Source organism: Felis catus, chromosome A1 (assembly GCF_018350175.1).
Source record: "Felis catus isolate Fca126 chromosome A1, F.catus_Fca126_mat1.0, whole genome shotgun sequence".
Classification (NCBI taxonomy): Eukaryota; Metazoa; Chordata; class Mammalia; order Carnivora; family Felidae; genus Felis; species Felis catus.
The window spans coordinates 199227182-199249285 of record NC_058368.1 but is presented as its reverse complement, the minus strand read 5'-3'; the positions used below and the strand labels follow the sequence as shown (position 1 = coordinate 199249285).

The 22104-nt window shown below is 34.6% G+C and overlaps 1 protein-coding gene across 3 annotated transcripts in view; it reads left to right on the top strand.

Annotated features, from left to right (window-relative positions):
* The window catches only part of NDUFS4 (NADH:ubiquinone oxidoreductase subunit S4), a 112417-nt gene that overhangs the window by 36383 nt on the left and 53930 nt on the right, over window positions 1–22104 (top strand). For 2 of the 3 annotated variants that reach the window (XM_003981420.4, XM_019811115.2), the window contains exon 2: window positions 3329–3407. The exons of the other annotated variant lie outside the window; for it this stretch is intronic. In XM_003981420.4, the coding sequence (XP_003981469.1) occupies window positions 3329–3407 (79 nt within the window). The remainder of the gene's footprint in view (window positions 1–3328; window positions 3408–22104) is intronic. 3 annotated transcript variants of the gene reach the window in all.

Below are 22104 nucleotides of genomic sequence, written 5' to 3'. Positions count from 1 at the left end.
TTCAATTTCCAGTAAATTGACAATTAAAAATTGGTTTATTCAGAAGGTTAAGGATTTGATTCCTTAATAATTTCTATAAGATTAAGAATTTAACTTTGTCTAGAAGTTGAACAGATCATTTCTGATCTTTTGAAGTTACTGGTTCAATTTTAATGTTTATAACATCATCTTCAATTATTTGTAGGGATGTTTTCATTCTCTATAGTTGGACACAAAGTAACCCAATACTCAGTTGCTTAAAACAAAAACAGTCATTTGTTTTGCTCACAAATCTGCATTTTAGGCAGGGTTTGGCAGGCATGTTTGTCTGTGTTCCATGTGGTGTCTGCTAGGATTCTCAAATTGGGCTAGAGGATCATTCACATAGCTGGCAAAGTGACATTGATTATTGATTTTTCCTGACGTGGATCTCTCTGTGGGCACCTTGGACTTCCTTACAACATGGTGGGTGGGTTCCAAGAGTGAATATCCCAAGAAGCCATGTTCTAAGAGACAGGAAATGAAAACTACTAGTTTTTTAAGGCCTGGGTCTGGAAACACACATATTTTCACTTCTGTATTATATTGATCAAGCAGTCACAGGGTTCAGATTCTAGGAATAGGGAACCTGCAGCTCTTGGTGGGAGGGAGGAGAGTCAAAGAAATTTGGAGTCGTGTTGTCTTTCGTTCGTTCATTCATTCGTTCGTTCATTTATTTATTTTGAGAGAGAGCTTGTATGTGCACACACGAGCTGGGAAGAGACAGAGGGGGAGAGAGAGAAAATCCCAGGGAGGCTCTGTGCTAACCAACTGGGGCTCTATCCCAAGAGCCATGAGAGCATGACTTTAGCCAAAATCAAGTGTCTGATGCTTAACCCACTGAGCCACCCAGGCACCTCATGGAGCCATGTTTTCAAAGTGCTACAAGGGTTATGGGAATTTTACTGTTCTTAGTTGATAAAGTTAATTTGTTTCAAAGGGAGAATAGTGTTAGTACTTTGAATCAGTAATGTTTATTCTTATTTAGATATTTTCCAGTGCAACTGGTTTCTTTTTATCTTTTCACCATTAAGGCTTGTTGAAGAGTATATTTTAAAGTAATAAAAACAGTATTTGCAAGATCTATGTCAGGAAAATTACAAAACTCCAACCAAAGAAATCAAAGATCCTAGTAAATATATATGGACAGGAAGACTCAATAATGTTAAGATGCCAGTTCTTCCCAACTTAATTGGTGGATTCAGCACAATCCCAATCAAAACCTCAGCAAGCTGTATTGTGAATGTCAAGAAACTGATTCTAAGCTTATATAGAAAGACAAAAGACCTCAAATATTCAGTGTAATAGTGAAGAAGAATAACAAAGTTATAGGTCTGATCCTGACTTTAGTGATCAAGACAGTGTGGAACTGGTGAAGAATAGACCAATAGATCAATGGATAGAATTGATAACACAAATTTCAACATTTCAACACAAATAGATTACTGATCTTTGAGATAGGAGCAAAGACAATCCAAAGGAAAAAATAATCTTTTTATTAAGTGGAACTGCAACATGTCCACATAATCTACCTACCCACTGACCTTACACCATTCACAAAAATTAACTCAAATGGATCATAGACCTACATGGAAGAAACATAACTATCAAGCTTCTAGAAGATAACATAAAACTCTAGGTACCTTGGTTTGCTTTTGAGTTTTTAAATACAGCACTAAAAGCAAAATCCATGAAAGAAAAAATAGATGAGCTGGACTTTATTAAAATTAATGATCATGACTTGAGCTGAAATCAAGGAGTTGGGTGCTTAACTGACTGAGCCACCTGGGTGCCCTTAATTTTTTTCTTACAATATATAGATTTAGTTAAAAGGATTCAGAATGTTTTTATTGTCATGTTATTCTCTTACTGATTTCCAGAGTAAATAGATTTTTTTTTTTCCTTGAGAGAGAGAGAGTTGCATACAGGGGAGGGGCAGATAGAGAGGGAAAGAGAGAATCCCAGTCAGGCTCCACACCCAGCGGGGCTAGATCTTATGACCATGAGATCATGACCTGAGCTGAAATCCAGTCCCAGCTGTTCCCCCTGCCCCCAGAGTAAATAGATTTTTGAAAGTGCTAATTATACTACTTTAATTTAACAACCAGAACATATATTTTAACTATTTGTATAAAAACGTAAAATAATTTCCATTTAGATGTATTTCGTGAATATGTATTTCTGAGCAGGGTATTTAAAGTAATAGCTAATTATTAATTTTGGGAAATAACTGACATTTAAAAAAGTATATGTTCATAAAGTAAAAAAATCTTCTGTATTATCAGTTAATAACTATGCTATCAGTAGGTGGATTTTCTATAAAGCTGTGTATACCATAGCTGTTGAAAGTTGAACATGAAGTTTTGCATCAGGAATTAGTATTTATGTTGTGTCAGAATTATGGTGATTATACTTTATTTAAAACAGAAAGAACTCAATACTGTATATTCTATTGGTTTTGAAGTTTGAGTCACAATTGTAGGTGCTAACTTTCGAAAAAGAAATCTACATTGGTTGGCTTAACATTTTGGAAAAATCTCAAATGCTAACTTGTCACAGTGACAGCTCTGACATTCATTAGTATAAACTACAGTGTGTACATGAAATTAAAAAAACCTGTTAGTTTTAAGTAATTTATTTCAGGTGAGGTTGGGATGATGCTAATATAAAGGAATTAGATTTGGTGCCCATTATATTTCTGAGTTAATATTTCTATTTTAACTATTTAGACTTTCTTCAGTTCTGTGAATGGGATATGGGACTAGACTAATAACTAGTTAACTAATAAACCAAACTGTTAGTTAACATGATCATACAAATCATTTCTATTTAAATTACTTTTGTTTTGAAATTAAAATGAAGAAACTTTTTATTTGTTAACATGATATAATTTTACAGTTACTTTAGGCCATTAAGAATATGATTGAGATTTTTCTTTTTCTTTCTGATGCCATCATTTAAGAATCAGTATTCCAGAAGAGTTGATACAGCTTTGCACTTTTCTTCCTGGTAGTGACAAACCAGCTACTGTAGACTCACAGTGTTCAGTACTTGTCACTGACAGCCTTTCTGTGACAGAGAGTCTATAGACTGACATAAAGTGCAGCCTGTTGTGAACTCCTAAGTGAGTCTGCCAGAAACTCAGCAGATAGAACTAATTGGGGAGGAAAGGATTTTTGTGCCTTCTCTTTCTTTCTGTTCTTTTTGTTTTGTAAGATAGATATTGTTAGTAGCTTGTTTATGTAAGATTTTTGTGCCTCTCTTTTCTCATTGCATGGATCATTTTTTAACTTAAAGTCTTGCACTGCAGGTCATTAAGCACTTCCACATGGAGGCTGGCACAGGACCCAGCTCGAGACGCACAGCTCATAACAGTTGATGAAAAATTGGTAAGAATTTTCTACTGTACAATGGCTGTGATTCTGCCTTCAGGGTTATTTTTGTATAACAGCTTTTCAGTATCGTGTTCTGGGTTCTTCTAGGAAAATGATTTGAATTTAAATTTCTAGATTGTGTGTAAATTTTAAGAAGAAATTTTCATCACAAAAAGATGAAGACAATTTGTGTTAAGTGTAATACACAAATATTAAGTCATATAAAGATATTAAGAGGTTAAAATGGCAAAAGGCTTCATTTCTGTGGTGTTTATAAGTAGCAATCAGAACATTTTAATTTAACAAATACAAATTGAGTATACATATGAATGAATATGTAATTTTTATTTTCTCAGCTACACTCCTGTTTAAATTGTAAGACACCAGGTGGTACCTAAAATTAAGTATATTGGGTTTTTATGGGACCAGTTGTTGTATTGTTATTATATGTATATATGTACACACAGATTGCATTTCTACATTATGCCTGAGAGGTTACAACTAGCAACAAATAATACTCTGTTAATCAGTAGCAGATAGAATTTTGGTAACTGTCACTTGTAAAATTTTTCAATGTGTGCTGTTACTTTAGATACAACTTCTTGTTTATACCTATATTGTAAAATAGCATACACTTTGTAAAGTCTCTAAGACTTATAAAAATGTGTAATAGTGTAAGCATACTTCTCATTTTTTATCTGGTTTACCATTATCAAATGTGTGGGTATCTTTCTTAACTACTTTTCCTCCAATTGTACATTCTTTTATCACTCAGTAAGCAAAATTTAATTTTTCATTTTTTTAAACGTTTATTTTGAAAGAGAGAGAGAGAGAGAGAGCATGCACCGGAGCAGAGTAAGGGCAGAGAGAGTCCCAGGCAGGTTCCATGATCAGTGCGGAGTCCAACTTAGGGCTTGATCTCATGATTGTGAGACCATGACCTGAGTTGCTTAACAGACTGAGCCACCCAGGCACCCCAGCATAATTTAAATAATAGGTCACACTTAACAATGATCTAAACACCATTTATACCATTAGAGATATTAACAGATACATAAACAAATGAGTTAACAGACAAGGGACGGATAGTTTGGAAAACTCACATGTCAGGCTTAAGGCTGGTTGGTTTTATCTTTAAACTTTCTCTATCTGCTTGCTGACATTGCCATCATCCTGGTCTAGGCCAGCATCATCTTTCACTTAGATTGCTACAGTAGTTTTTAAATTGATCTCTATAGATATTTCAATCTTCCTTTAATTCATTTTCCAAAGGATCATCAGAACAGACTTTTTTAACTGCTGTTTTTGTCACTTCTTGTGTGTAAAATCCATTGGTTTTCTTACTGACCTAGAAGTTAACATTAAAATCCTTACATGGTTCTTGAGGTCTTGCATGATTTAAGGCCTGCCTTCCCCTCGAGGTTTATTTTGTACCACTGTCTTTTATACTCTGTGCTCTAGCCACACCAAGCCTGGAACTTGTTTTCCTGTTTTGGGGCATTCACATTCCAGTTCATTCTGCCTAGATGGTTTTCACCAATCCCTTAGTTCTTCAACCAGGGGCCGTCTACTTATTCTTCAAATATTAGTCGAACACCACTTGCTTAGTCAAGTATAAAAGAAGTGAGAGAGGTATGTGTGAGAGGAGGATGAATTACCCATGTCATGGGTTCATTAATTAACGATGGTACTGCTTGAATTTTTCCAATGACTATCTTTTAAGCACCAAGAGACTGGCTTCTTGTTCTAATATTATGGGGTTTACTCTCTACAATAAATTTTCAAATTTTATAGAGTTTATTAGTAATGCTTCTGAGTTCTCTTCTTTCTAGTTTGAAGAATGAGTAAGTGAGGTAGCAATCTGTTGTTCTAAACAAGATGCTGTGAATCCTACCAGAGAGGTTTACAGACCGCTTTGAGTTTTGCATTTTTTATCTCATATCAGTTGCATACTTTCAATGAATCTTGTTGCCCTGTGTAGATTTTTCTCAGCTTTGTTATGTCTTGAAGTGTATTAGTGAAAATGTCAGTATGGTATTCCAGCTGAAATCAATTCAAGTCTTACACATAAATTATTCATAGCTATTGAAGTAATATTTGAACAGATAATTCAAACCTATAGGTAATTTTCAAACCTGAGGTTTAGCCATTGATTTAGGTTTATATTAAAATGCTGTATTAAATACTCAAATAGGTAGCATAACGCTGATAGGGGTTTCAGTCTTGTTCCTACACATTACTAGATGTTTCAGTTGATAGAGTAATGACATGACCACTGACTGAAGGGTACTTCCAGAAATATTGAGCAATTGGACTTGATTATATATGCATTTTGAATAAGAAGGATTCATTCCAAGACCCACAGTACATGTCTGAAACTATGGATAATACCATATATGCTATATATGCTATGTTTTTCCTATACATACATACCTATGATAAAGTTTAACTTACAAATTAGGCACAGTAAGAAATTAACAACAACAATAATAAAATAGAACAATTGTAACAATATACTAATAAAAGTTATGTGAATGTGGTCTCTCTCTCTTGTGATGATGTGAGATGACAAAATGCTTACGTGGTGAGATGAAGTCAGGTGAATGATACAGGCTTTGTGATGTAGCATTTGGCTAACATTGACCTTTAGATATGTCAGAAGGACAATCACTAGCTTTCTCCTTCTTCTTTCTTCTTCTTTTATGTTAGTACAAGCAGGGGAGGGGCAGAGAGAGGGGGAGAGAGAGAATCCCAAGCGGGATCCGTGCTGTCAGCACAGAGTCGCATGCAGGTCTCAATCTCAGGAACTGTGAAGCATGACCTCAGCCGAAACCGAGTCAGATGCTTAACTCACTGAGCCACCCAGGCGCCCTGAGCATCACTAGCTTTCGGACTGTGGTTGACTGTAGGTAACTGAAACTGCAGAAAGCAAAACTGTAGATAGGGTGGTGTGGGGGTGGGGGATCTTCTGTATATTAACATTAATGATAAGAATATTTCAAAAATGTTAAGTAAATGTAAGTATTTTAGAAGGAGATGTGGAAGCAGCATTTTAACATGATATGTAATGTAAACCAATTTATTAGCTAAGTATACCATCTTCGTTAACTGCTCAACACAAGATTACTGTTATATTTGTACCCGAAATTGGATGAAAGCTAAAATCTTAATGTAAGGTAAGCTAATTGGCCATTATCATGATTTCTATTGGATATTCTTATATAATGTATTAAAATTAATACAGGTGATAACCTATTATAGCCGAGGGCTTTAGCATATGGACTAAGCTTAGTTGAGGATAAATTTTTGTGGTTATTGTAAAATGGATCCTGGGAATTTAAAACCAGAGGATAACTTTAAATGTTACCTAGTTTTATTACTGAATCCAATTATTTCTTGTTTGAAAGATTGTTCAACCTTTTATTCAAGATAAATTGTATGGGGAAATCCAGTAAGTAATTAACTAGATAAAAGCTGAACTGTTGGAGGGTAAGGGTTGGGAACATGAAGGAAGACTTGTAAACTTTCCCCAAGACTGCCTTCTTGGGTAACTTCATAGAGTGAGATTTGGAAAGATAATTTAATCTTCTGTCCTTTTTATTAGACCAAACAACTTGTTCTGAAACTTCTGTTTTAAAAATTTCCAGTTAACTGGTTCTCATTTCTTTTGAGGTTACTCTTTATATTACTCATCAGCCATAATTATTAGAAAGCGATTTATTACTGAGAAAAAATAGTCTTTACAACAAATGAAGGTGGAACAATTGTATACCCAAATGCAAAACAAAACAAAAACCTTTATCTATACTGTGTACCATATGCAAAAAGTAACTCAAACTTCTAAATGTAAACTCGTAGTTCTAAATGTAAAACTAGAAATTTTAAAACTTCTAGAAAACAATGTAGGAGAAGCTCTCTATAACTTTGTGTTAGGCATATATTTTATAGATACCAACTAAATCCATTTTTAAAAAAATTATGAATTTGTGTTTCCTTACAATTAGAAATTTCTGCTTTTTGAAAGACATTGTTAAGAGACAGAAAAGACAAGGCAAAGACTAGGAGAAAATATTTACAAAACATACCTGATAGAGGAGTTGTATCCAGACACTAAACAACATTTACAACTACAGGATCTCATGGTTGGTGAGTTTGAGCCCTGTGTCAGGCTCCGTGCTGAATGAGCAGAGCCTGCTTGGGATTCTCTGTCTCGCTTTCTCTCTGCTTCTGTCTCTCTAAGATAAATAAATAAACAAAACATTAAAAAAAAAAAAACTACAGTGAGATACCACTATACCGTGATATACACCATACAGTATACATTGAATGGCTTTAAAAAATTGACCATACCAAGTGCTAGCGAGGATGCAGGGCTACTGGAACTCGCATGCAGTGTTGGTGGGAATGCAAAATGGTACAGCCGTTTTGGAAAAACCGTGTGGTAGTTTCTTACAAAGTTAAATATGTACTTATCATATAACCCAGCAGTCCCACTTCTCAGTGTTTACTCAAGTGAAATGAAATCTTACGTTCATATAAAATCCTTCATGCAAATGTTTTTAATAGCTTTATTTATAATTCCAACAACTAGAAACACCCCAACTATACTTCAGTATACCTATACAATAGACTTTTACTCACCAATTAGTAGCAAATGTGGGTGAATCTCTAGTGCATTATGTTAAGTAAAAGGAGCCAGACTCACAGGCTGCCTACTGTGTGATTCCATTTATTTGACATTCTAGAACAGGCAAAACTCTAGGGACAAAAAATTGATCATTGGTTGTCAAGGTTGGGTGTTGGAGGAGGAATACACTAAAAAGGGCATTAGGAAATTTGAATGGGGTGATGTAACTATTCTATATGTTGATTATGGTGTTCTTTTTTAAAAATCCTTATTTATATTCATTTGTTTAAAAAAACCCATGTAACTGAACACTTCAAAGGATTAATTTTATTGTTTATAAATTGTATCTCAGTTTTAAAAAAAAATATTTATTTTTGAGTAGAGAGAGAGAGAGAGCACACTTGTGCTCACAAGCGGGGGAGGGGCAGAGAGAGGGGGAAACACAGAAACTGAAGCAGGCTCCAGGTTCTGAGCTGTCAGCACAGAGCCCAACATGGGGCTCAAACTCATGAACTGTGAGATGGTGACCTGAGCCGAAGTTGGACGTTTAACCGACTGAGCCACCCAGGTGCCCCATCTCAGTTTTTTTTTTTTTTTTAATTTTTTTTAAAATTTTTTTTTCAACGTTTTTTATTTATTTTTGGGACAGAGAGAGACAGAGCATGAACGGGGGAGGGGCAGAGAGAGAGGGAGACACAGAATCGGAAACAGGCTCCAGGCTCCGAGCCATCAGCCCAGAGCCTGACGCGGGGCTCGAACTCACGGACCGCGAGATCATGACCTGGCTGAAGTCGGACGCTCAACCGACTGCGCCACCCAGGCGCCCCCATCTCAGTTTTTTAAAACAGAGAAAGAGTGTTTCTTAATTTGGTGCTAATATACTTCTTTCTAACTAATATCCATTGGTTCAAGGTCTGCCCTATTATATAGGACATGCCATTTTTTTTACATGACAGCCTTCTGTATACATGAAAACAGCTCTGGCCATCCTAAATCTGTGGTTCTCAAAGAGTGGTCTGGGCAGGGTGGGGATGGGGAGTAGCCCAAGACCCTTAAGAGTCCACAAATCAAACTATTTTTATAACTATACACAGATTATATTTTCCCTTTTCACTGTGTTGACACTGACACTTAAGATACAGAAGCAGTTGTGTTACATCTGTGGTACTAGTCATTTTATTCACTTTCTTGCATTCGAGATTAAAAAAAACAACGAGTTTGACTTAGTGTCCTTGATTAATCAGCAAAAAATTTTAATTAAAAAATTTCAATGCTGCAAATGCAGCTCTTTTTTTTCTTTTACATACACATCTTTTTGTGTTCCATGTAACAAAACAAGTCGTACGCATAAAACACTTCTGCTGTATACCTAAGTTGTCTCAAGGCAAAGCACCTGTATGGTTGAGTTGCTTTTGCAAACTGAACCTAGCCACTTTTTTCATGGAACACCTTTTAAGTAAAAAAACAGCAACAGATGACAGATGAACTATGGTTTTTTAGTCTTCAGTACATGGCAGACATTTTCTCAAAAGCTAACTTCAACAAAGTGTTGCCCATGATAAACTTCAAGCTTTCAAATGAAAATTAGAATTTTTGTAGAACTTGATTCTGCCACTGATCTGATTGAGCTTGACATCTTTCCATTACTTAAAGAGTGTTCTAATAGGATTGGTGGTAGTGTTAATGAATGTGATTTTTAAAATATTATGTAATGAAATATGCTAACATTTGGAAGATCTGCATACTTCTATGAAATAGTATTTTCCATATGGCCAGTGTATGATTTTATAAAATCATGCGTGGGTAAAAGTTTCATGTAAAGTGCAGGAAAGAATAATGAATTTAATGTAACTAAGTGAAAAAATATTAAAGCTATTAAAATATTGCTCGCTTTTCTAATTACATATTTGAGGATAAATTTTCTTCATTTATTGAAACCAAGACAACTTAGTGCAACAGTTTGAATTAGGAGCGGATGTTAGAATTTAGCTGTCTTTTATTAAGCTGGATATTAGAGATTTTAAAAAATGCAAATCATTGCAACTCTTAGTTTTTGAAAAGGTAGTTATTTTTCATTATAATGTTATTTATGTAAGTATGTATTCAGTTTATTTTAAATTAAGTATATATTTTTCTCCATTTTATTTATTTATTTTTTTAACGTTTTATTTATTTTTGAGACAGGGAGAGACAGAGCATGAACAGGGAGGGTCAGAGAGAGGGAGACACAGAATCTGAAACAGGCTCCAGGCTCTGAGCTGTCAGCACAGAGCCCGACACGGGGCTTGATCTCATGGACCACAAGATCATGACCTGAGCCGAAGTCGGCCGCTTAACCGACTGAGCCACCCAGGCACCCCTATTTTTCTCCATTTTAATTAAAAAACTTTTTTTTTAAATGTTTATTCATTTTTGAGAGAGACAACACAGAGCATGAGCAGAGGAGGGTCAGAGAGAGATGGACACAGAATCTGAAGCAGGCTCTAGGCTTTGAGCTGTTAGCCCAGAGCCCATTGCTGGGCTCGAACCCACAAACAGATCAGACGTGAGCCGACGTGAGCCGACCTCCGATGCCCAACCTACTGAGCCACCCAGGTGCCCCTCCATTTTAATTTTTTTTATGGTGAATATCTAGATACATTTCACATAAGTGAGACCTCGTTGGGGTCTCAGTAATTTTAAATATATAAAGGAGTCCTGAGACCAAAATAATCATATCCTAAGTCTTTTCTGGGTTAAACATCCTGAGGGCTTTGATTCCTTTCACATGAGTTCCAGTTAATTCATCATCTTGATTACTTTCCAGTTTGACCGAATCCCTTTTAAATGTTGCTGCCAAGATTTCTTATGATACTCCAGATGTATGGTGCAAGGTATGGCAGGGATTATCCCTATTCCTTTTAGTCTTAGCAGTTCTAGTAAGGAAACTCAAAATTTAGGTTCTCATACTTCTTCCTTAATGTGGATTTCATGGAGAACTAAAACTCAGATCCTTTTTTATTTGTACTGTTATCAAGTCATATTTCTTTCATCTTAAATATATGCTGTTTTTATTTTCAACTAATATTCTTAGATGAGCTCAAACAGCATGTTCCCAAGTGAAGCTTAATTTTTTTCTTCTTTTTTTTGCTATCACATCTGCCAGGCAGAATTTAATAAAGTGTTTTATTCTGGGCATCAATTGTATATTGATAACATGTTTCCTGTTTATTTTTAAGACATAGAAAGTAGAGGGGAAAGTGGCATTTTCTAATGTAAAGAAGGTATTCAGTAATTTTACAACTACACAGTGTTGCCATCATTAGAGACAAATCTTCAGAGAATGAAGTTGTAATTCCTGGATTACTGTTAATAATAAATTTTATACCAGGGCACATGGTAAGTTTCTAATCGGTCAATCTTAAGAATGTCTTTCTTGTTCGTTGTGTATAAACTGTTATCTTTTTCATTTACTAATAAATGAATTAGTAAAAATTTAAATATAAGAAGAGTAGATGGCAGCATTTAAAAATAATCTTGTCAATTTATGTAGAAGTACACTGTTTAAAAAAAAAAGCCTTTTTCTGGGTTGCATCATTATTATTTCTAAATATGAGATACTTCCTACAAATAATACGGAAAGCTTGCACATGGTTGTTTGACCCTTTGTTTTTGTTGCAGGAGTTGCTGTGCCATGGAGGTTGGGGGAGAATGTCTTTGCCTTTGTGCTTTATTAAGAGAGTGACTCTTCGTGTTTTATGCCACCTCACCTCCCATCTCCTTTCAGTACATTTGATGAAAACCCAAGTCCCATCAACGTGCTGTCTTTCTGTATTTACTTGGAATGTAAAAAAGAAGTTAAATTTTCAGTACTCTTTAAAGATTTTGTGGAGGTGCTCCCTCACAAAATAACCAAAGCATACATTAAGCCTTCATAGGTGTATTTTTTATTATTTTTATTACTTTTCTTACCTCTTTTAATTTTTTCCCCAGATAATTCTGATTTTTTTTCAATTTTTTAAATTTACATCCAAGTTACTTAGCATATAGTGCAATAGTGGTTTCAAGGGTAGATACCTTAATGCTCCTTACCCATTTATAGCCCATCCCCCCTCCCACCACCCCTCCAGCAGCCCTCTGTTCTCCATATTTAAGAGTCTCTTATGTTTTGTCCCCGTCCCTGTTTTTATATTATTTTTGCTTCCCTTCCCTTGTGTTCATCTGTTCTGTGACTTAAAGTCCTCATATGAGTGAAGTCATATGATACCTGTTTTTCTCTGACTAATTTCACTTAACATAATACCCTCTAGTTCCATCCACGTAGTTGCAAATGGCAAGATTTCATTCTTTTTTGATTGCCGAGTATTACCTCTTTTAAATACTAATTCCTGGTTGTCAGAATTGTATTAACTACCTACTTCTATAGTTAAAATTTTAATACAGAAAGAAAATACTTTCATAATATGTAAGAATTATTTCAATTTATTAATAGAAGTGAAATGAGCTTTAATAGCTTATACATTAGTATATTCTGTAAAATTAAGTTGGCTTCCACCTTTCCTTCAGTTTTCTTTATTCAATAAATACTTATTGGACACTTAGTGTGCCAGGCACATGTGTAAATTTGAGTGGCTTGTTTTCTTTTAGATGCTTATTTTGGTTAAAACCTATTAAGCACCACCTGTTTTAAATTTTACAAAGGTATTATGGTTAGTTATACGTGCATCCTCAACACAAATGCATATGAAAAAGGAAACTTTATTTAGCAGTCTGTAATACAGCCTCAAATCGGTGGGGTGAGGAGGATGGCTGTCATTTCTAAGCTTTTACTTGATAAATTACAATACACACTATTAATGTAAAATCCTAATGTTTTAGAAATTTTAAGTAGTCTGTATTTATATCTTTAAAAATAACACGTGCATGTAGAGTCACTGTTTGAATGTTACCAGTTTGTTGTTTTACTACCTGAGGGTTTCTTCCAAAGAGCAATAACACAGCAGTTAAAGCTTTGTTACTTGCTGATATTTGCAATATGTAATTGCTATTTGATTAAGCACATGGTATTAGCAGCACACTCAATCAACTGCATGATAATATTGCCGTTTTAGAATGTCTGCAAACAGCAACAAGCTATTTAATAGAATTTTTTGTCACTTTAATAGGTTTGAAATTTTTTCATTGCTTGAACTCGCTCTAAGAAATTTGTAAAAATGAGTGATTTTTCAAGCCTTCAGAAATAAAACAATTATGTTTGCTACACAAGTATTTGTTTTATGTTGTTTTCACCTCCTGATGTACTAACAGTTTATAGATGAAAACTTCTTATAAGTCTGCAAACTTGAAATAAAAATGAGTCATTAAGAGGTGACCTGCACAAAAAGATAAACCTAAGTTAAAGGCTTACATTTGCTTTGACTGCTTGCTTTTTTGGTAGGGGTGGGGGAGGGCAGTTTTCTTTTGGTGAGATTACTTCTGGTGCATGGCAGCACTATCTCTGCTAGATTATTGGAAGGACTAGTGTCTGCAATTGGGGTTATACAGCCTTCTAGCATCTCAAGTGTCTGTTTTGTCTGGACTTTCCTCACGCAGCATTCTTGTGCAAAAATTTCAAGGCTTTAGTCTGAAGCACTGGGTCAAAGGATATGTCTCTTTGAAGGGTAGACAGGAGTTTTTTATGTTTTATTCACTAAGTAGTATTTCATTTTACATCAAAGAATAGCAGCCTTTGAGAACCTTCCATGGTGGCAGTTTAGCATGTGAGGTTTTTTTTCTTTAAGACTTTCACTAAATATGGAGTAATGTTTCTTCATGTTTTTTAGTCTACAGATGCTTATTTATATTTTTGTATTTAGATGAGACTATTAAAATAAAAAGAGAAAAAGCACTGACTAAATATATATGTTAGTTTCCAATATAGTTTTATGTTTTAAAAACAACTATAGTGTTGTTGTTTTTTTTTACAATGTACTTCTCTCTGTGGTTTCACACTATCCATGAGCTACTGAAAAAGATTGATGAATAGCCTTTAAAATTGTAGCAATATTATTGCTTAAAATTCTCAAGAAGTAATGACTAATGATTTTGGAAGTGTAAATTTTATAGTGAAATAGCCATTCTTTAGTTTGCCTTTTTTCAAATACTGTGTGTGTGTGTGTGTGTGTGTGTGTGTGTGTGTGTGTGTGTGTGCGTGCGCGCGTGTGTGTGTGTGTGTGTGTGTGTGTGTGTGTGTGTGTGAAAGAGAGAGGGAGAGAGAGAGAGAAGAAAGGGAGGGGAAAAGATACTAATTTTGAGAAATATGAAAAACTCAAGTAATGAAAAATGTTAAGATTTGGTATGGCTTAGAAGTAAATGTTGTTCCTACACTTTTGGGATAGGTTAATCAGTGAATGTACTTTGTACCAAGAATATTAATCACGTAAATGATTGCTTAAATGTTTAGAAGGCTATTAAACCGCATTTAGTATTCGTATTGCATGACATATATACCTTAGTATGTGGACTAATATTAAAATGACTTAGTTTTGTGTTGATAGATAAAACATGCTCTTAAATTACTGGAAATTTAAATAGAATACATTGATCATTTAAAATAAAAATATTTCTACTCATTAATAATATCATTAATTTTAAAACAACTTCAGTTAACTCTTACATTTAATATTGAATATTGATTAAAACAAGCCAGATCATTTATATGGTTATTTTAAATAAAATTATATTAAGTACAGAACTTTGTTGTCTAAAATATACTCCCAATTAAAATAAGTTACTTTCAGATATTATATTATCAAGCTATATGAAACTTGTACTTATTAAGTACTTACAGAGGAAATGGATGTTAATAGTAGTTTTTATATGCAGACAGGAACCATTTAAATTTAAAATAGAGAATGATCTTTCTATATTAAAATTGTTTAAGGAACAAAAGATCTTTCCTCTACAGTATTCAGCCATCTCTATTATCTGTGATTCTTCAGCAATTAAAGCTGATTTATTTTCCTCTTTGTTCCTACTTGGAATACTTGAACAATGCTGGAGAATTGAAATGACTGGAATGTTTTATCTTTCAAAAGCTTTAAAGTTCTATGTACCAATTAGCAAAATACAGTAAAGGTTTAAACTGTTAATAGCCACAACATCTTTAATGCATAGATCTGTAGTATGCTAGCGCTGTATAACAGTTCTCCATTGTATGTCTCTTTTAAGGAGAGTAACTGTGTCAGTTCTTTTCTTGCTTTACTACCTGCTGTGTATGGAAATTTTGTGTAGTACTTGACACTTGCTTTCACGAATTTAAAATTCTTGCATGTTATTATGTAGGAGCTCTGGCTCTCAATAAAGTAGAATTGATAATATTTTATTTGTTTGGATTTTAATTAAGATTTTTGGGGTCATATTTTAGAGATTATATAATTTATATGTGAAAATTACCTATTTTTCTTTAACGAATTAAAGGTGCATAAGCTGTATGTTATCTCCTTGGAAATTGCTTGTCTAATTTTATTCCTTTGAATATAATTGAAAAGAATCATCAGTGTTTATGTCAGAATATGTAGATATATGATGTTTTATATCCTGTGTTTGAATATAGGCGGGTTGCTTGGTGGTTGTTTCTTTGGTAGTAGAAAGAGTATTTTGTTTTTTAGTTACTGTTTTTTTAATTGGCCTACCTACCAGATAATTTCAAAACTTAAGAATTCATCCAAATATCTGCTTTAAACTTGTTAAAGCCTCATGTTCATCATCTTACAGTAAATTCTTAAAGAAGGCAGGGGTGAGAGGAAGTGAAAAAAATAGTAATATCTTTTGGTGACACTTTTTTTTTTCCTCTTTAAATCATGTATTTCGAGAAACAGAATTAGAGCAAAGGGAAGGAGAATGCAGACCTCAGAATTTGAGACTAGCAAACTTTGATTCTGTTTCTGTGTTCAGGCTTTCTAATTTTATGTGACCTAGTCTGTACTAATTCTAACTCTTCAAAATACCACTTGCAAGTTTGCAAATATCATTCATGTTTTATGAGATGAGGACATTTAAAAAAGGGTAGTGATATGGAACCCTTAACTGTATGTAGTGTACTGTTTTCACAAAACTCTGCTTCATAAGGCACACTTTTCAAGAATATATGAATAAGCTTTTTGTTCCATTCCTGTTTCATGTTTAATACTTCTTTCAGTGTAGAGTATATCACATATTAATAATTGAGTGTTTTTTTTAATTTTAATGCTTCCACTAGAATAGGTATAAGAAATGATCTTGGCTTTCTCTAAACAACATATACGACATATGTTGGGCCGAGAACACTAAATTTTAAGAACTGAGGATCTGATTAGTGTACAGATTTGTATCTATTACAATGACTACTAAGCACATATTATTATAGTTAAAGTCTGTCAATTAAAAAGATTTTTAAGGGGTGCCTGGGTGGCTCAGTCAGTTAAGCATTCAACTTCAGCTCAAGTCACTATCTCACAGCTCATGAGTTTGAGCCCCGTGTTGGGCTCTGTGCTGATAGCTCAGAGCCTGGAGCCTGCTTCGGATTCTGTGTCTCCCTCTCTGTCTGTACCTCTGCTGTTCATCCTCTGTCTCTCTCTGTCCTCAAAAATAAATAAACATTAAAAAAAATAAAAGATTTTTAAGCCTAATTGAGTAGTTTGAAATTTGACATCCGAGAAATTAAAATAAGTTCCTAGTTTAGTAAGCATTATGATGTATTAAACATTCAAATATGGCTGACATGGCCTATGCCTAGAGTGTTTAGAGATAAAACTATTCTAGGGCTACGAGTTTTCAACTATGACAATCTGTAGTTATTTGTGAAGATGCTGCTAGGGATTTATTTTTACTTGTCTCTTAGTTATAATACAAAATCTTACTGTACTTTTTTATTTGTTTAATCCATTTTTAAGTGTATATATATATATATATGCATATATATATATATAGCACCACTGTTGAGCACCTATGTAGTTTGAGCATTTAGCCATAAATATGGAACAACATTGTTGCCCTTAGAGCTTATATTCTTATGTATAAGCATATGCCAGCTTTCTAAATAATTAAGGTACTTTCATAGATTAATGAATGTTACAGAAAAAAATGAAAGGTGATGGGATAGAGAGTAACTGGGGAGTGGATGGGCAAAAAAGGGGTTATTTGTAGGGCAATCAAAGCAAGCCACTTTGAGAAGGTATGATACATGAACTAAAATCTGAATGATGAAAAGGAGCCAGCTATGTGAGAATCCAAGAACCTACCAGGTAGAGGAAGAAGCTAATGTCCTGAAGTGTAAACCAGCTGGTAGTAGTCAAGAGAAGGAGAGCTGTGACATAATGAAAAGGGGGAGAATTAAACTCAATGAGGTAAAAGAGGTAGGCAGGGACTGCATCAGGTACAATTTTTATGTTCATGGTAAGAAGTTTGAATTTTATTTTTATCTTAATTATAATGGGAAGTCATTATAGGGTTTTAAGTAGGAACATGATTTTATCTGATTTACTGATCAAAAGAGCTTGGGAATTACTTGGCTTTTATGGTTAAAGGTCACTTGAAAGAAGCTCAAAGGAAGTGGTTAGTTTGTTGCCTTTTTTATTCACTCCTAAGTGAATAAAACTTTCCTAAAGTTTTCTACAAGTGATTAGATTTTGAACAGCCATTTAAAAAAAGATCCTGATTGGGGTGCCTGGGTGGCTCAGTCAGTTGGGCATCCGACACTTGATCTTGGCTCAGGTCATGATCTCTTGGGTCCATGGGGTCAAGCCTTGGTACACTGACAGCATGAAGCCTGCTTGGGATTCTCTTTCTCCCTCTCTGTCTCTGCCCCCCCGCCCCCATCTCTCTCTCTCTCTCATTAGATAGATAAGCATTTAAAAAACAAAAGATCCTGGTTTTTGTCTTTACATTTTAGATTTTACATATGGTATAACAATTCATTGATGCTTGATTCTTGTATTCTGTATCTTCTGAATTTGAAATGCTTTTTGTTAAAGATCATATTGGGACCTGAAATAATAAATTCATCTCATTCCTCTAATTCACCACTCTCCCTGGTCTTCCCACACTCGCCCCACTCCACCCCCAAAAGGGGAGGGTAAAGTAGAGAACCGTCATCACTGTGAAGGAAAATAAATGAACTGAGGCTGCTGTCCACCAAGTAGGTGCTGACAAAGCCCCAAATACATTTAAGTTTCTGTTCCTTGCTTCAGCTGGTGGCATGGGCAGGTGGAGATGGTTGTCTGTCTTCATTTTAATTTTGACTTCTTTCTGCCATTCCTTTCTCCCTCTTTCTGTCTGCTTTTTTGAGATTTGTCTCTCTCTCTCTCTCTCTCTCTCTCTCTCTCTCCAGTGTTTGTGTAACTATTTCCCTCTGTCTGTGTAACTCTGTGTTCATCTTTTGCTGACTATGAATCTGACAGTCATCTTTTTCTGGCTGCTTGGTTTCCCCTTCACCCCTATCAGTTTCCCCTTTCAGCAGCCTTTATAAAACTATAAAGGACTTCATCATTCCTTTCCTTTTCCTACCCCTTTGTCTCTTTTACTCTTGTTCTTCCTCCCTTTCTCTTCATTTTTCCACATTTCTGTTACTTTTGTCCTTTTTATTCTTTCTTTACTTCTTCTCCCTTCTCTCAAAATCCTGGGAAAGCTATGTCAGACCTAGAGAGGAGAGACAGAGATGGCCCCTACCCTCTAATAGCTTTTCTTCCCTCATTGCCTTATTTCCCCCCTTGAGAATATATAGGACTTTTGAAGACATTTACTAATTGGAAAAAGAAACGCCATGATTTGTACATTATATTACTTGAAATTTTCACCCTAGTGAGAGACTTTGGGGTACTAGAAAGAGTATGGACTGATTTTATAGCTACAGCATTAGGTTTTTTAAATCCCTTCTTTAGGCTGTAAGACTTTGAGCAAGTTATTTAACTTCCTTGTCCTTATAAAATGAAAATGACTTTTCAGATTTGTTTTGCAAGTTAGTTTGAGAATACATTAAATGAGAGGAGATATAATATTTTACTTACTTCATCATTCAATAAAAGCTCTTTTCCTCCCCCCCCCCCTTTTTTCCTATGTGGAATTGTCTGAAGAGAGAAGCAAACTGGAATGATGTTTGTTATCCTTAACTGAATCTGAGGTAATTGAGAAGACTACTATTATGAGTCACATTTCTATTCAGACACTAGGGGATTTTGGAGCAAAATATTGACCTCAGTTACAATGGTCTTATGTTAATATATTAGAGGTGTTCGTTTGTGTATGTATGTGTGTGTATAGTTAATGATTTTTGTTATGTAACTTATCTATTTCTAACAGCCTTTTGCATTTTACTAAATCATCTTTGATATTACTATCTCATTAGTTTCTGACAATCGTTTGACAGTCTATACAATTATCGTTTCAATGAGAAATTTCTTTAGTCACTTATAACCTATTTTTTTTTAAGTTTATTTATTTTGAGGGAGAGAGTGCATACAGGAGGGGCAGAGAGAGAGAGGAAGAGAGAGAGAGAATCCCAAGCAGGCTTCACAAGGTTAGCACCGGCAAGGAGCCTGATGTGGGCCTCCTTGTGGATCTTGAACTCACAAACTGGGAGATCATAACCTGAGCGAAATGGGCTTGATGACGTGATGCTAAGATCATGACCTGAGCTGAAATCAAGAATCTGATGCGCAACCGTGGAGCCACCCAGGCACCCCTATAACCAGTTTTTAATGGGAACTTTAAACTGTATTACTCCAAAGAAGTTTCTGAAGGCCTTAATTCATTATACGTTCTATTCAGTTATTAAACTATATGTAATTCTAAAACTTTACTGATTTTAACTGTAAAATATGCACATTATAGAAACATTAACTTGGAAGTATAAAAGTACAAAGAATTACTTCATTTTTCTATGAATATTTAAACACACCAACCATATTTATATAGAACACATCATGCTTCATAATTTGATGTACTATTTTTTTTCATTAATGCATACTGTATTTGCATTATATTTTGAATATCTTTAAAAGTATTCAAAAGCACTACGGTGCCTGGGTGGCTCAGTCACTTGAGTATCCAACACTTGATTTCAACTCAGGTCATGATCCCGGTATCATGGGATCAAGCCCCCCATTGGATTCTGCACTTAGCATAGAGCCTGCTTAAGATTCATTCTCTCTCTCCCTCTCCCTCTCCCTCTCCCTCTCCCTCTCCCTCTCCCTCTCCCTCTTCCTCTCCCTCTCCCTCTCCCTCTCCCTCTCCCTCTCCCTCTCCCTCTCCCTCTCCCTCTCCCTCTCCCTCTCCTTCTCCTTCTCCCTCTCCCAGTGCCCCTCTTCTCTACTTATGCTCCTTCTGTCTCTGTCAATCAATATTATTCAAAAGCATAATTGTAAATGGATGTATAGTCTCCCATTGTATGGCTATACCATAATCATACCTATTGTTATACTTTGCATTATTTAAAATTTTTCACAATTACATACAATGCTAGAATGAACAACTTTATACCTAAGTCTAATCTTTGATAGCATCTTTATTTTAGGATTGATTCTATGAGTTGAATTACTAGATCAAAGGGGTTAATATTAATATTTCAAATATTTTTTGATACCTAAAGATAATACAGGATACTTCTAGAGGTTACTAATTAACTCTATATAATTTTAGAGGTGTGGCTCTTCATAGCCTTTTTTTTTTTTTTTTTTTTGTAAGCATACATGGTCCAGTTCTGTGAATGCCTTTCAGAGTCTGACACATGGGTATAACAAATTCTAAGAAGTGGAATACATACAAGAAGTAGAAAACAGTAAAAACACCTTTAATATTTTAATGCATTTAAAATATTTAAATGCATTGAAAGTACTTCAAAGCTTAGTACATCCTGAGGATCAACATTATGAAGTTAGCTATCATTGTACTATCAATTCATGATATTCAGGTTGATGAGATTTCTATCATAAATATACGTAAAATGCATAGCAATTAGTACTATTACTACTGTTATTTTATAATGCATTATAACAGTTGGTTATATAAAGACTGTATCTGAGGAAGTTATGAAGCATTCTCCGTATCTTACATGTCAGTCTGTATTCTTTCTTATTCTTGTTATAATGCCTTTCCAGAACAATGCAAGCTAATCCTTTAAAAAATGTCTACAGTACTTACTTTGTCATTTATTTGGTGAACTATGTGAATATTGATTTTTTATTTAATTTAATGTAGTCAGAAACATACTCTGAATTCAGTTTTGAAATTTCTTAAGATTTTTTTTTTTTAATAGCTCAGAATGTCATCTGTCTTAATGTTCCCATGTATACTTGGAAAGAATGTGCATTTTCTAGTTTTGGGGTTTGGTGTTCCATAAATTTCAGTTAAGTTTTATGTTGGTATATAGAGTTCAGATTTTCTTCATCCTGCCTAATAATTTTGTTTACATCTTTTGTCCATTACTGAGAGTAGTGTTAACATCTCAAACTTTAATTTGTCTGTTTCTTATGTTAGTAGTTCACTTTTTTGCTTCACTTATTTTGAAGCTCTACTGTTAGATGCATAAACGTTGAATGTATAAACACTGAAGAGTGTTATGTGTGCTTAACAAATTGATGTTTTTATCGGTATGTAAGGTCCCCCTTTTCCTGGTGCTAATCCTTATTCTGAGGTCTACGTGGGTGACATTAAACAGCTACTCCTTTCTTCTTAGTTTTGCATGGTGCATCATGTTTCACTCTTTTACTTTTAACCTGTTTGTGAGCTCATGTTTTAAGTTTGTCCCTTGCACATACATATATTTGGCTCTTGCTTTTATTTTACCTAGTTTGTCTCTGCCTTTTAATTCCCATTTGACTTTTTTCCCCTTCCTTCTGTCCTCCCTCCCTCTTTCTTTATTTTCTTTCTTTCTTTCTTTCAACTTCACCCATTTCTTTCACTCTAGCCCCCCATCTCCGACAGTCACCAGTCTGTTCTCTATATCTATGGGCTTGGTGTTTTCTGGTTTTTTTGTGTGTGTTTTGCCTTTTTTTTTAGATTCCACACATAAGAGAGATCATGCAGTATTTGTCTTTCTCTGACTTATTTCACTTAGCACAATTCATGTGAGGTCCATCCATTTTGTTGTTA